The 13913-nt window shown below is 43.3% G+C and overlaps 1 protein-coding gene across 2 annotated transcripts in view; it reads left to right on the top strand.

The window, feature by feature from the left end:
• SLC4A8 (solute carrier family 4 member 8) overlaps window positions 1-13913 on the top strand; it is a 317175-nt gene that overhangs the window by 139915 nt on the left and 163347 nt on the right. For both annotated transcript variants that reach the window (XM_077483707.1, XM_077483708.1), the window contains exon 2: window positions 10507-10588. In XM_077483707.1, the coding sequence (XP_077339833.1) occupies window positions 10507-10588 (82 nt within the window). The remainder of the gene's footprint in view (window positions 1-10506; window positions 10589-13913) is intronic.

Consider the following 13913-nt stretch of genomic DNA (forward strand, 5'->3'; position numbering starts at 1 on the left):
CCCTACAATGTCGCAGTCACAATAAAAATCGCTGATCGCCGCCATTACTAGTAAAAAAAAAAAGAATAAAAAATTATTAATAAAAATGCTATAAAACTATCCCTATTATGTAAACGCTATAACTTTTGCGCATACCAATCAATAATCGCTTATTGCGATTTTTTTTTTTTTTTTTTTTTTTTTTTTTTTTTTTTTTTACCAAAAATATGTAGAAGAATACGTATCAGCCTAAACAGAGGGAAAAAAATGTTGTTTTATATATTTTTGGGGGATATTTATTATAACAAAAAGTAAAAAATAATGCGTTTTTTTTTCAAAATTGTCGCTCTATTTTTGTTTATAGAGCAAAAAATAAAAACCGCAGGGGTGATCAAATACCACCAAAAAGCTCTATTTGTGGGAAAAAAAGGACGTCAATTTTGTTTGGGAGCCACGTCGCACGACCGCGCAATTGTCAGTTAAAACGACGCAGTGCCGAATCACAAAAAGTGGTCTGGTCTATGACCAGCAAAATGGTCCGGTCTGTAAGTGGTTAAGCTGTGGCTGATTGGCCTTACATCCGATGGTATATACATAGCTCCAGGACTAATTTTGTTTGGTAGAAACAGCAGCATGACACCAATGGTCTTTTTAGCTGTATGTAAGGGTAGCATTCTGACCACCACTGAAAGGTGGGCATTCTTCTCACTGACTCTCGATAAGTTGGTTTTAGCGAGAGTTTCCCAAAATCTGAAAATTCTTTTGAAGGGTTCCTCTGGGGTTAAAATGTATAGAAAGGCTGCTCTGAGAATGTAGTCTGGCAGAGATGGAAGCAGTATGACTCACAATTTTCCTGTGCTGCTGGTGGGATTAGCAGTGCATTTGTCATTTATCTGAATTCATCCTTTTTGCTGCTTTGAATTGATGGATTAATTTTAAAACCACAGCCTTAAACTAGGTACCCTACGTTTTTAAATTGCTGCTTGGGTGTGACAGAATACCCATTTTTATTAGGAGGCTGTTTTTATTCTCTGTATTTGAGTTAAAAAAAAAACAGCACAGAATATTTTAACCTTTGGCATCATTTTTAGAAGCCATTTAATTTGGTGATTCCAATAGTCTGTGCGTTTTTAATGCACTGATAATCTTGTTCATCCTGGCATGACTTTTTCCTCACCCTTTTAATCTCATTATGACTGCAAGAGATATAATAAAAGCATGCCCTTTTTTTGGTCTGTTTTTGTCGTTTTTGTCCCAATGATGATTATGCATGTAGCACTATATTTTGCCTTTTCAAGCACCTTGAGCAAAACGATAAGCCACAATGATAAAGAATACCACTTGCGTTGTAGAAAAAAATAAATTGAATAAATAAATAAATAGAGCTAGAGTTGGATATATCAGTAAAAATTATTATATATGTGGTTATTGTGGTATCTCTGTAAGGGGCTCCAGAAAACAGATTTACAGTTTTAGATATTTTTCAAAACAAACCGTGCGTAACAATCTAATCCCGTGCCAGATTGCACTATCTTAGCTAAATTCCATGCACAATTAGTTTGCCACTACCCAAAGCGTGTGTGATAAGCAGTCCACTCAGCCCTAAGATCATCCAAGTGGAAGTCCTAAGACGCAGGTTCTTCTATGTACAGTATCTCACAAAAGTGAGTACACCCCTCACATTTTTGTAAATATTTTATTATACCTTTTCATGTTACAACACTGAAGAAATGACACTTTGCTACAATGTAAAGTAGTGAGTGTACAGCTTGTATAACAGTATAAATTAGCTGTCCTCTCCAAATAACACAACACCCAGTCATTAATGTCTAAAAGGGAGTACACCTCTAGGTGAAAATGTCCAAATTGGGCCCTAATAGCCACTTTCCCTCCCCGTTTCATGTTACTCATTTAGTGTTACAAGGTCTCAGGTGTGAATGGGGAGCAGGCGTGTTTACATTTTGGTGATATTTTGTTACACTCATACTGGTCACTGGAAGTTCAACATGACGCCTCATGGCAAATAACTCTGAGGATCTGAAAAAAAAAAATGTTGATCTACATAAAGATGGCCTAGGCCAGTGATGGCAAACCTTGGCACCCCAGATGTTTTGGAACTACATTTCCCATGATGCTCATGTACTCTGCAGTGTAGATGAGTATCATGGGAATTGTAGTTCCAAAACATCTGGAGTGCCAAGGTTCGCCATCACTGGCCTAGGCCATAAGAAGATTGCCAAGACCCTGAAACTGAGCTGTACCACCATGACCAAGACCAAACAGCGGTTTAATAGGACAGGTTCAACTCAGAACAGGCTCAACCCCAATGTGCTTGATTTACTAGAAAATTAACAGAAGGGTGACATCACTATAAAAACAAGTGTCACCCTTGTGAACCGAGGTTTGCATGAGTGCGAGCACGTCTGCATGCCCTGTTAATGTGGTTCCTTAGGTATATGTCTAGGCCAGTGATGGCGAACCTTGGCACCCCAGATGTTTTGGAACTACATTTGCCATGATGCTCCACTACACTGCAGAGTGGATGAGCATCATGGGAAATGTAGTTCCAAAACATCTGGGGTGCCAAGGTTCGCCATCACTGGTCTAGGCGTTAACCATATTTATCCACACATTTTCCTCATCGCCCTCTAGAGCATGCCCCAGCATTATTTTGTTTTTCTTTGTTCACCTTTTTGTTTTTGTTTTTAGCCTGCGCCATTAATATTATGAATGACAGAATACTTAAATTCTTGTAAATGCCTACACATGTATGGTTCTCTTTACTTCCCAACTCCAGCTAAACCTTGTTTTAGGGGTTGATTCCTAAATGTTTTCAACCAAGATTCACACAGCTTCTAATGGACTCATATGTGAAAATGGGTGAATCTCTGGTGAATACTGGATGTGAGAAGATTGATAAATAGACCTTCGTTTTTAGATAAATGAGGAAAGTATAACTGTCACTTTTTTATTTTAAAATATGTAAAGTCAGTGCTCGGTGGAAGGAAGAAGGCAGCTATAAACAAGGTGACTATGCCAAAAACCCTTCTGTTATAGTTGAATGAGTAAAGTGTAACACCTATAGCAATATAATTTATCGAAAAATGACACCTAAATAAACACAATAAGAACACAATCACGATTCACAATTTTGATGAATTTTTATAGCTCTTATATTTATTTTGGTGCCATTTTTTTTATTTTTTTATAATTTATAAGGGGGGGGGTACAATTGGGGGAATCAATGGTGAAGGATCTGGGGGTTTTGGTAGATCATAAGATTAATAGCATGCAATGCCAAGCTGTGGTTTCCAAAGCGAGCAAAGTCCTTTCTTGTATTAAGAGAGGTATGAACTCCAGAGAGAGAGAGATATAATTTTGCCCCTGTACAAATCATTAGTAAGGCCTCATTTGGAATATGCAGTTCAGTTTTGGGCACCAGTTCTCAAAAAGGATATTGGGGAACTGGAGAAAGTGCAGAGAAGGGCAACCAAACTGATAAGAGGCATGGAGCAACTCAGCTATGAGGAAAGATTAGAGGAACTGAATTTATTCACTCTTGAGAAGAGGAGAGTAAGAGGGGATATGATCAACATGTACAAATCTAAAAGGGGTCCATACAGTGAACTTGGTGTTGAGTTATTCACTTTATGGTCAACACTGAGGACAAGGGGGCACTCTTTACTTCTAGAAGAAAAGAGATTTCATCTCCAAATATGGAAAGGTTTCTTTGCAGTAAGCTGTGAAAATGTGGAATAGACTCCTGCCAGGGGTGGTTCTGGCCAGCTCAGTGATTGCTTTAAGAAAGGCCTGCTTTCTTTCCTAAATGTGCATAATATATCTGGGTACTAACATTTATAGGTAAAGTTGATCTGGGGAAAATCCGATTGCCTCTCTGGGATCAGTAAGGCCGCGTACACACGGGCGGACTGTTCGCCCAACTTTGTCCGCTGAACAGTGTTTGGGCGGACAGTCCGCTCGTGTGTGGGCTTTCAGCGGACAGTTTCAGCGGACAGTTGGACGGACAAAGTCTTTCGGAAATTCCGAAAAACTGTCCGCTGAAACTGTGTTTGAGCGAACAGTCCGCCCGTGTGTGGGCCTGTCCGCTGTACTTTCGAAATGAGCGGACTGTTCCCGCTCGGAAAGTCCGCCCATTTCGAGCGCGTGTACAGGTAGGCGGGGCCCGCGAAGGAGACATCGCGGGCTCCGCCGCCTGGAATGGGCTTAAAGGGGAACCCCAACGCCGAAAAAAATCGGCGTGGGGGTTCCCCCAAAGTCCACACGAGACCCTTGTCCGAGCACGCTACCCGGCCGGCCAGGAAAGGGGGGCGAGCGAGCGCGCCCCCCCTCCTGAGCCGTACCAGGCCGCGTGCCCTCAACATGGGGGGGTGCCTTGGGGAAGGGGGGGCCGCGCGGCCCCCCCACCCCAAAGCACCTTGTCCCCATGTTGATGAGGACAAGGGCCTCTTCCCGACAACCCTGGCCGTTGGTTGTCGGGGTCTGCGGGCGGGGGGCTTATCGGAATCCGGGAGCCCCCTTTAAGAAGGGGGCCCCCGGATACCGGCCCCCCACCCTATGTGAATGAGTATGGGGTACAATGTACCCCTACCCATTCACCTGTGAAATAAAGTACATAAAAAAAACACAACACAGGGAAAAAATATTTTATTGCACAGCTCCGGGGGTCTTCCGTCTTCGGGGGTCTTCTCGCCGGACTCCTCCGCTATCTGTGTGTAGCTCTTTTACTAGCGGAGGAGTCCGGCTTTCTTCCTCCCCGCCGCCGGCCTCTTCTCCCGACTTCGGGGGTCTTGTCCCCCTCTTCGGTTCTTCTGCCGGGCCACCGCGCCTTCTTGTAGCTCTTTTACAGGCGGTGGCCCGGTCTTCTGTCGCCGCTGCCTTCCGTTCTTCTGTCGCCGCCTTCGGTTCTTCTGCCGGGCCACCGCGCCTTCTTGTAGCTCTTTTACAGGCGGTGGCCCGGTCTTCTGTCGCCGCTGTCGTCGCCGTCGCCTTCCGTTCTTCTTCTTCTTCTTCTTCTTCTTCTTGTTGTTCTTCTTCTTCTCCAGGCGATGTTGACACGTCGCTCTCTCCGGCCGGAATGCCAGAGCCGCGCTGTGCGGTCACTTATATAGTGACAATGGGGCGGTGTCACATGGTATATGTCACATGGGTTGGTCACATGGGTTGATGTCACATGGGGACTATGACATCGTAAGGGGGCGGGGTCACCATGTGACCAACCCATGTGACATATACCATGTGACACCGCCCCATTGTCACTATATAAGTGGCAGCGGAGCGTGTCCCTGGCATTCCGGCCGGAGAGCTCGTCGAGTCAACATCTCCAGGAGAAGAAGAAGAAGAAGAAGAACAAGAAGAAGAACAAGAACAAGAACGGAAGGCGGCGGCCCTGGCGGCGACAGAAGACCGGGCCACCGCCTGTAAAAGAGCTACAAGAAGGCGCGGTGGCCCGGCAGAAGAACCGAAGAGGGGGACAAGACCCCCGAAGTCGGGAGAAGAGGCCGGCGGCGGGGAGGAAGAAAGCCGGACTCCTCCGCTAGTAAAAGAGCTACACACAGATAGCGGAGGAGTCCGGCGAGAAGACCCCCGAAGACGGAAGACCCCCGGAGCTGTGCAATAAAATATTTTTTCCCTGTGTTGTGTTTTTTTTATGTACTTTATTTCACAGGTGAATGGGTAGGGGTACATTGTACCCCATACTCATTCACATAGGGTGGGGGGCCGGTATCCGGGGGCCCCCTTCTTAAAGGGGGCTCCCGGATTCCGATAAGCCCCCCGCCCGCAGACCCCGACAACCAACGGCCAGGGTTGTCGGGAAGAGGCCCTTGTCCTCATCAACATGGGGACAAGGTGCTTTGGGGTGGGGGGGCCGCGCGGCCCCCCCTTCCCCAAGGCACCCCCCCATGTTGAGGGCACGCGGCCTGGTACGGCTCAGGAGGGGGGGCGCGCTCGCTCGCCCCCCTTTCCTGGCCGGCCGGGTAGCGTGCTCGGACAAGGGTCTGGTGTGGACTTTGGGGGAACCCCCACGCCGATTTTTTTCGGCGTTGGGGTTCCCCTTTAAGCCCATTCCAGGCGGCGGAGCCCGCGACGTCTCCTTCGCGGGCCCCGCCTACCTGTACACGCGCTCGAAATGGGCGGATTTGCCTCCTCCTTACGTGGGCGAGTCCGTTCATTTCAAAAGTTGAGCGAACTGTTTGCCCAACCTTGTTCGTCAAACAGTCCGCTCGTGTGTGGGCAAGTCCGCTCATGCAAATTTTGAGCGGACTGTTTGCCGAAACTGTTTGACGAACAGGGTTGGGCAAACAGTCCGCGCGTGTGTACGTGGCCTAAGGATTTTTTTCCCCTGCTGTAGCAAATTGGATCATGCTTTTCTGTGTTTTTTTTTTTTTGCCTTCCTCTGTTTCAACTGTGGGTATAGGATTAGATATATGGGATGTATGATATTTTTTATTTCTTTTTTATGGTTGAACTGGATGGACTTGTCTTTTTGCAACCTGACTAACTATGTAACTATGTAAAAGTTATAAAAATTCATCAAAGTTGTGAACCGTGATTGTGTGCAGCGAATAGTTCTTATTATATTTAGTTATTTTTGGTGTAACTTTTTGATAAATCCTATATTGCTAAAGTCACTGCACTTCATAAATTTTTTTTTATTTGCAGTTTTTCCCTCGCTTCCAGTGGAAAAACTGATTGGGGGCACAGACACAGTAATACAAATTACAGTTGTACATTTTCCAAATCACATCTATTAAAAAAAAAAAAAAAAAAAAAAAATTCTAAATTATGTGGAAAATGTTGTCCGATGGTACAGATATAAGCATATTTAATAAGCCACCAATCTGCAAAAATGAACCCAATTCTATCAACTTGACATTCCTACAATTCTAAGTTTTTCTATGCAGTATTCCGAATTTATCAGGCTGAGTTATGTCCTGAAATGGCTCTTTGTCCCTGTTTATTTCTTTGACCTCCTGGTGTTTTGCCAGTTCATTATAATTCATATTCCCAATATCCAATTCTCCCAGAGTCGTCTTTGGATAAGATAACATTCAGTAGACAAGCAGCAGCTCTATTAGTGGTATGCCTTGAAGCGGTGCTGCAATCGGTATATAAGGCTGCTATGAGCAGTTTATTATAATAAACCACTGCGGATATTTTCTTAAAAATAGCAAACTCTAGTTTTTATGCTTTTGCCCATAATTGTGTGAGAATGGCTGTTGCTTTTTAATTTGATTTTTGCATTTTGAAAGCATCAGTCTCATTAGCGTGAATAGTAGCTTTGAATGTTTTATCTGGGCTGCAGGATCTATGAGAGATTAACAATTAATATAACAATAATGAAGCTTCATGCTCTGCTAAACAAGGTTATGATGCTGCTCCCTTCAGCTGGGAAAGACTTGAGTCATTTAAGCATAATGTACTTGTAGAGAATGAGATCAGCGTTACTTGGTGTGCAGATGGACAATCCACTCGGCTTGTCGTGATTTTATTAAAACACTAGTAGAATAGTCCAGAAATAACCAGTGTCCGTCTGTAAAAAGGAATATGGGTGTTTTAATGTAGCCTAGGTTCTCTGATCTCCTCTGTAAATCACAAAGGAAGCACTATAGTTCAGTGTTGAGTGGGTTTCAAGGGGGCCATATCTTTTAGGCTGACGATTTGCTGCTTATATACCAGTAAGATGTCAAAGAATTCTTCTTCAGGTTGAACAAACTTATATTGTTTTACTAGTAATGGCAGCAACTGGCGATCTTTAGCCAGGCTGCGACATTGCGGCAGACAAATCTGACACGCTAAGTGACACTTTTTGGGGACAAGTGACACCAATACAATGATCAGTGCTAAAAAGAAATGCGCTGTCACTGTAAATGACACAATACCATCAGGGGCAATCAAGCGGGTAAGTGTGAAACACAAGATCACCATCTTCCTCCCTCACAGAACAGCGGTCTGCCTTGTCTACATAGGAAGACCGCCATTCTGCCTCTCCTGTGAACGATCGGTGGGACCCAGTGATTGGCTCCTGCTGTGCTCCAGTGGCACGTGTGCCCTAGAGCCGAGGAGAGGCATCGCGTACAGGTACCTGATGTTGCGCTTAAGGGTCGCCCTGCTGCATTATATGTACGTGGGGCAGTCCATAAGTGGTTAAAATGGAAGCTAAAACAGTTTTTTTTTTTTTTTTTTTTTTTTTCATTTGTTAGTATCAAATATTTCACGTGTCACTCAGTCACATCTCAGGTGCTGCCATGGCTTGTCTTCACCGAAGCAATCAACATGTGTGCTGCAGCGTGAGATGTTGTGCCTGGCACCAAACATGTCAGGATAGGACCTGTTCCTGCTGGCTATATTAATAAAGTAAGAATATACTTTTGCATCTCAGTGTGCACCCTTGCTGTTGCTGGTATCTATTAGAGGTAATGTAATCTTTCAACTGTCCCAGATGTGTGTTTTGGCTGTGTAGACTTTTCAGAACACCCTTATTACAATACTTCACCTATGTTTGGAAACATACACAGGCGCTCTTTACATCTTTGTGACTGAGGGATCTTGGGTGGTTTCCTGTGAATAAAAATCCAACCTGAATGCTAATGGACTCGAACTCTAATGCCGCGTACACATGATCAGACTTTCCGACGGGAAATGTTGGATGTGAGCTTGTTGGCTGAAAGTCCGACCATGTGTATGCTCCGGAAAAGAAGAAAGGTAACAGCGCTCTCTGCAGGGACAACTCAATCCATACACCAGGTCCACTCACAGGTGCTGAGGCTCAATGTGTCCCAACACGCTCCAATGCAACAGTAGTAAGAAGCGCCGGCAACACTGTAATCCTTGAAGTGTCGTTTATTGGTGCATCAGAGTGACAGTAAAACAATAAAGCTGACGCGCTTCGGCAATAGCCTTAGTCATAGCGACTAAGGCTATTGCCGAAATGTGTCAGCTTTGTTTTACTGTCACTCTGATGTACCAATAAACAACACTTCAAGGATTAGTGTTGCCGGCTCTTCTTACTACCGTGTGTATGCTCCATCGAACATTTGTTGTCAGCCTTTCCGCCAACAAATGTTGGCAAGCAGGTTCTCAAATTTTCCACCAACAAAACCGTTGTCAGACTTTCTGATCATGTGTACATAAGTCCGGCGCACAAAAGTTCACGCATGCTCGGAATCAAGTACCGAGCCAGAAGCGCTCGGCCTTGTAAAACTAGCGTTCGTAATGGCGATATTGCATGACTATTGAACTTCCTTTTTATCGGCTCATCGTACGTCACCATGTTCCCACGTTCGTAATTGTTGGCCAGCATTTGTGTGACCGTGTGTATGCAAGACAAGTTGGAGCCAACAACCTTTGAACACAAATCCATGGTTTTGTTGTTGGAAAGTCGATTGTGTGTACGGGGCATTAGTAGATCAGATTTTGACCCTTTTTGTTCCATGCAATAATAATGATCATTAAGCCACAAGAAGAGGCTTCGCCTTAGATCAGTGGTTTCAAAACTGTAGCCAGATGTGGCCCTTCGCTTGCCTTCATCTGGCCATTGGAGCACTATTTCACCAACTGACACCAATGATGGAGCACCATTCCCTCCACTGACACCATCAATGGGGCACTATTCCTCCCATTGACAACAATGAGGGGACACTGATGCCAATGCATTTTCTACTCCCAATGCCCAGCCCCCCTTAATCCTGAAGCAAACTAAAATGGCCCTTTGCTTAGAAAGTATGGAGACCCCTGCCTTAGATGGTTACGTATGGTCAGGTGCTACTGTTTTTTTCAGCTAGGCTTAACAAAGAGAGAGACAGCTGGCAATTTGAGAGCTGCGCCACAACTTAAAAAATGTAGAATGCCAAATAAGCCTAGTTGAAGTAACCCAGCTACAGTGCAGATGAGCTGGCAAGATCCAAAATGGATTCTCAAAAAGTATGAGGTTTGTTTTTTCTTTAAGAATCATACTTTCCTAGGTGGATGCAACATCGGTCCAATTCTGCATCTGTGCCCCGCTGGCTCCAAGACTGAGAACCGAGTGATCAAACACCATCAATCACTCATTTCTCATAGCTCCCTGAGCAGAGTACTGGTGACTGCCAGTCACTGGCTCCCTGCCGACTTGGGGTCTCGGCGACTTGCTGAGAGGCTGAGCCAGGTGCCGTTCCAGGCATGTGGGTGGATCCCAACCATATGGTCTGAATCTTTCCTGAGCCTTGACCAGCTCTGTGTCTTTAGCCGACAATGGTCTTCAGCCCACTGTCTGCTAAAAACGGGTCACAGGAGTGCTGAACGAACTGCACTCGTGTGATCCATAAGAGAAGTACAGACAAATGAGCTTTGGCTTTACTTCTTTAAAAGGTATAAATTTAACACTGATGACGTCACATATTTTTTTCATGTTGTTCAGGTAAATCTCCACCTCTAAAAGGTTGCTTACCCCTAGTGATAGCCATGTTTTATGTAGCCTATAATCATATAAAACCAATATACTGACTCAGTGTTTGTCTTATTTTACAGAGAACTGATGAAGAGGCTGTTGTAGACCAAGGTGGTACCAGTTCGGTACTAAATATACACTATGAAAAAGAAGAGCTTGAAGGTAAGACTTCTTATGTCAAAACATGGCAGTTTTATGTGGCCCCCAGTGTCAGTCTCTAAAGTGTTTAATAATTCAGCATTTCAAAATAGAGGGGGAATTCAATGAAGCGATAACGACAATTCTAATTAGGTCCATGTCCCTTCTCACTATGTATTAATCTTCAATTCATTTTTCTACCAATTTTATTGAAAGTGAAAGTCGCCTACTTTGACTAATTCATGTTAAAGCTTATCTAAACCCAAGATCAAATGTATAATATATTTCAGATTCACCAGTCCATAGATGAGGTAACTGCATACACCTTCTAATTTCAGACTATTTTTCCATTTATTTTCGCCTGATTATGCTGTGAATGGCACACTTCCTGTCCTTTGTAGCTACCATCATTACTCCATTGTATTTATGGAAGAAAACATAGTTGTTACACAGGCTGGACTTCAAAAATGTCTGCCTTTTGTTTATCTCCATTATAAGGTGTATAGATGGGATTGGTAGTTTACTCGATAATAATGTTTTTGCTATCTTTCACACTCGTGGGAAGTGTTAAGGATACTTCTAGTAAGATCTACAGGTATTTTTTGTACTTGCTGAAATTTGCTTTTTCTAAAAATGAAAACGAATACAGCCACCACATCTAAGGACTGGTAAGCTGTGCTATATTATCATTTTTCTTTAGGTTTAGATATCCTTTAAGTCAGCATAGAACACTTTGTAATATGTTACAAATCGCATGTTTTTTTTTTTTTTTTATTATTATTTAATTTCGGAACATTTTAAAGAAACATTATGCAAAATGTTGAAAGCTTATCTTGACCAGTGAGTACAAATTGTATGTGCCTAGTAATAGATTTACATAAAAGCTAGTTAAAAAAATCATTTTTACTACACACTAAGACGAATAAAGTAAACCTTTTTAGAAAATCAGCAAGCCATTGTTAGTAATTGACTTTATTGTTTACTGATGTTTCTACGGCAATACAGTTTGAGACTGTGCCAAGCAAATTACCCATAATAAATAATGCAGAGCTGCTGAGAACATCTTATACATACAGACCTTGTTTCTTTTATTTGTTGAAGCCTAGTAACAGGCAGCTGGGGTTTTTCATTTTTATGGAAGAATTATCCTGGTCTGTAATGCTAGGGGAGGGTAAGGTACCATAGTAGTCATAATCTTGGATAGTTAAGCCCCTTTTATTGTAAGTGACCCTCAGCCTTATGTAATAAAAATTATTTAAGTTACTGGATTGGCATTTAGTTGTTTCATTATCTGGCTGGTGTTGACTTTTATGACATCTAACCATTATGTTCTTTGGTGGCCTGGCTTCCTTCTGTCACTTACCAATCCAAAAGTAGTTTCCATCTCCAGTGAATTTGATTGCATGATATGTCCAAAATGACAGCCTAAGTTTTGTAAATTTGCCATCCAGGAAAATCTTTGGTTTATTGTGTGCAGTACTTTATTGTCGTCTTTGCTGTCTGTAGAATTTGCAGAATTCCCCAGCACCAAAACCCCAACATGTCAATTTTTCTCTTGTCTAGTTTTTTTTTAATCATCCAACGTTCTCAGCCAAATGTAGCTATGGGGACACAATAGCACAGAACAGTCTGCATTTTGCTGCCAAGCTAATATTCTTGTATTTTCTATATTCAGTTCATCATTGCTATGCAGACCAAAAGTGTATATATCCATTCCTTGCAGTGGTCATTATCTTTATGATGTCCAAGAAGAGGCCAAACTTCTCACTTTCCTCTTTCATCCTTTTGATCAGATGTTTCTGCCCTTGCTTTCCTAGTAGGAAGGTTATGTCATCAGCATATTAAATATTATCGCCATCCCTTCCTCCAATCTTTACTCTAACTTTTGATTCTTAAAGCTCTAGCTTCCTCATACAGGTTAAACAAGAAAGGGTAAAGAATGCAACCATGCTTCACTTCCACTCGATCTGTGTCTACAGCAGGGGTGCCCAATCAGTGGACCGGGGGCCACATGTCGCCCACGGAGCCCTCTGATGTGCCCGCGGCCTCTTTCTCTGGGATGGCTGATTGGCAAACCTAGATCGTGGATCGGTCATCCCAGAGCATCAATGTTGTGACTGAAGCCGGCTGCAGAGAAAGCAGGCGGCTGAGGAGCAGAGACACATAAGCTTCCTGTATAGTGCTGGCTCCTGTCACAGGAAGAGTGATGCCAAATATGGGCATATCTGTTCTGCAGTGGTTACTGGGCTGCTTTCAAACTGATCCACAGGTGCACCGCCTACCTCCAATCTGATCCGCAAAAAAAAACAGAAGGGGATCCACCCCCTTCAGCCTGGGTAGATAGGATTGAAGGGCCCATAGAGTAGAATGGGCTCTGTCCTTGTCTGCTCTCCATATGCAGAATGGACACAAACCTGTCATCCGCCCGCTCCACTCATTGTGGCCCGCAACTGGTCACTTAAGTGGCCCTCGCTCTTCAAAAGGTTGGGCATCCCTGATCTACAGTATGTGAGTTAGTATTAAATCCAAAATCATCTTCGGTAAATGCCCTTACTCTAAGTGGCAACTTAAAGTGGATCTGGCATTTGGTAAATGGTACATATTAGGTGCAAACATGGTAATTGTATGTGTAACCATGTAAAATCTGTACATATTTAACCTCCACCCGCTGTACGCCTGTGCTAACAAGAGTTCCCTTTACCCTTCCTGTAAAATTTAGTTAATTAGGCCCAGGTCAGTGCCATTCTAACACTTCCATCTCTTGACCTAGGCATCAATACATCCTGTATTCTCTCTGAAGTAATTGGTACACTAAATATTATTCGAAGGTGGTTACGAACTCCCTCTATTTATTGCACATATGTATTAACTTGTCTATTCCCATATTTAGCTAGTCTATTAAAACTCTGATCATGTTACTGTTTATGTCACAATAATACAAGGTTAGCTATGAAACCAAGCACACTGCTTAATAAAAAAAAGTCTCATTTATTTCCCAAGAAAATAGGAAAGTGTTAACAGGAAAATACTAAAGAAAGATATTACCAAGCATATAACAGAACATATAATAGAACATCAAAGATACTTCTAGCACGGTGTCCTCGGCTGGGCTCAAAAGGGTAGCGATGGCCACGCGGCTCAAAATGGTGGAGAGAGCCATGTGGCAGAGGCACAAGCCAAGAGCAAAAAGGGTAGAGAGCGGAATCAATCTGACTCCTTCAGTCCTTTTGTACTTCAATCATACACCATCCAGACCCAACTCCATTGCCATCCCATCTAGACTTGACGAATCACCTTACTTATGGAGCAGTCCTCCTCAATATTACTGTCCGTTCCTGCTGTATTGGCC

This window comes from Lithobates pipiens, unplaced genomic scaffold, assembly GCF_037356315.1.
Source record: "Lithobates pipiens isolate NorthernLeopardFrog02 unplaced genomic scaffold, aLitPip1_a1.2 Scaffold_16, whole genome shotgun sequence".
In the NCBI taxonomy this organism is placed as follows: domain Eukaryota; kingdom Metazoa; phylum Chordata; class Amphibia; order Anura; family Ranidae; genus Lithobates; species Lithobates pipiens.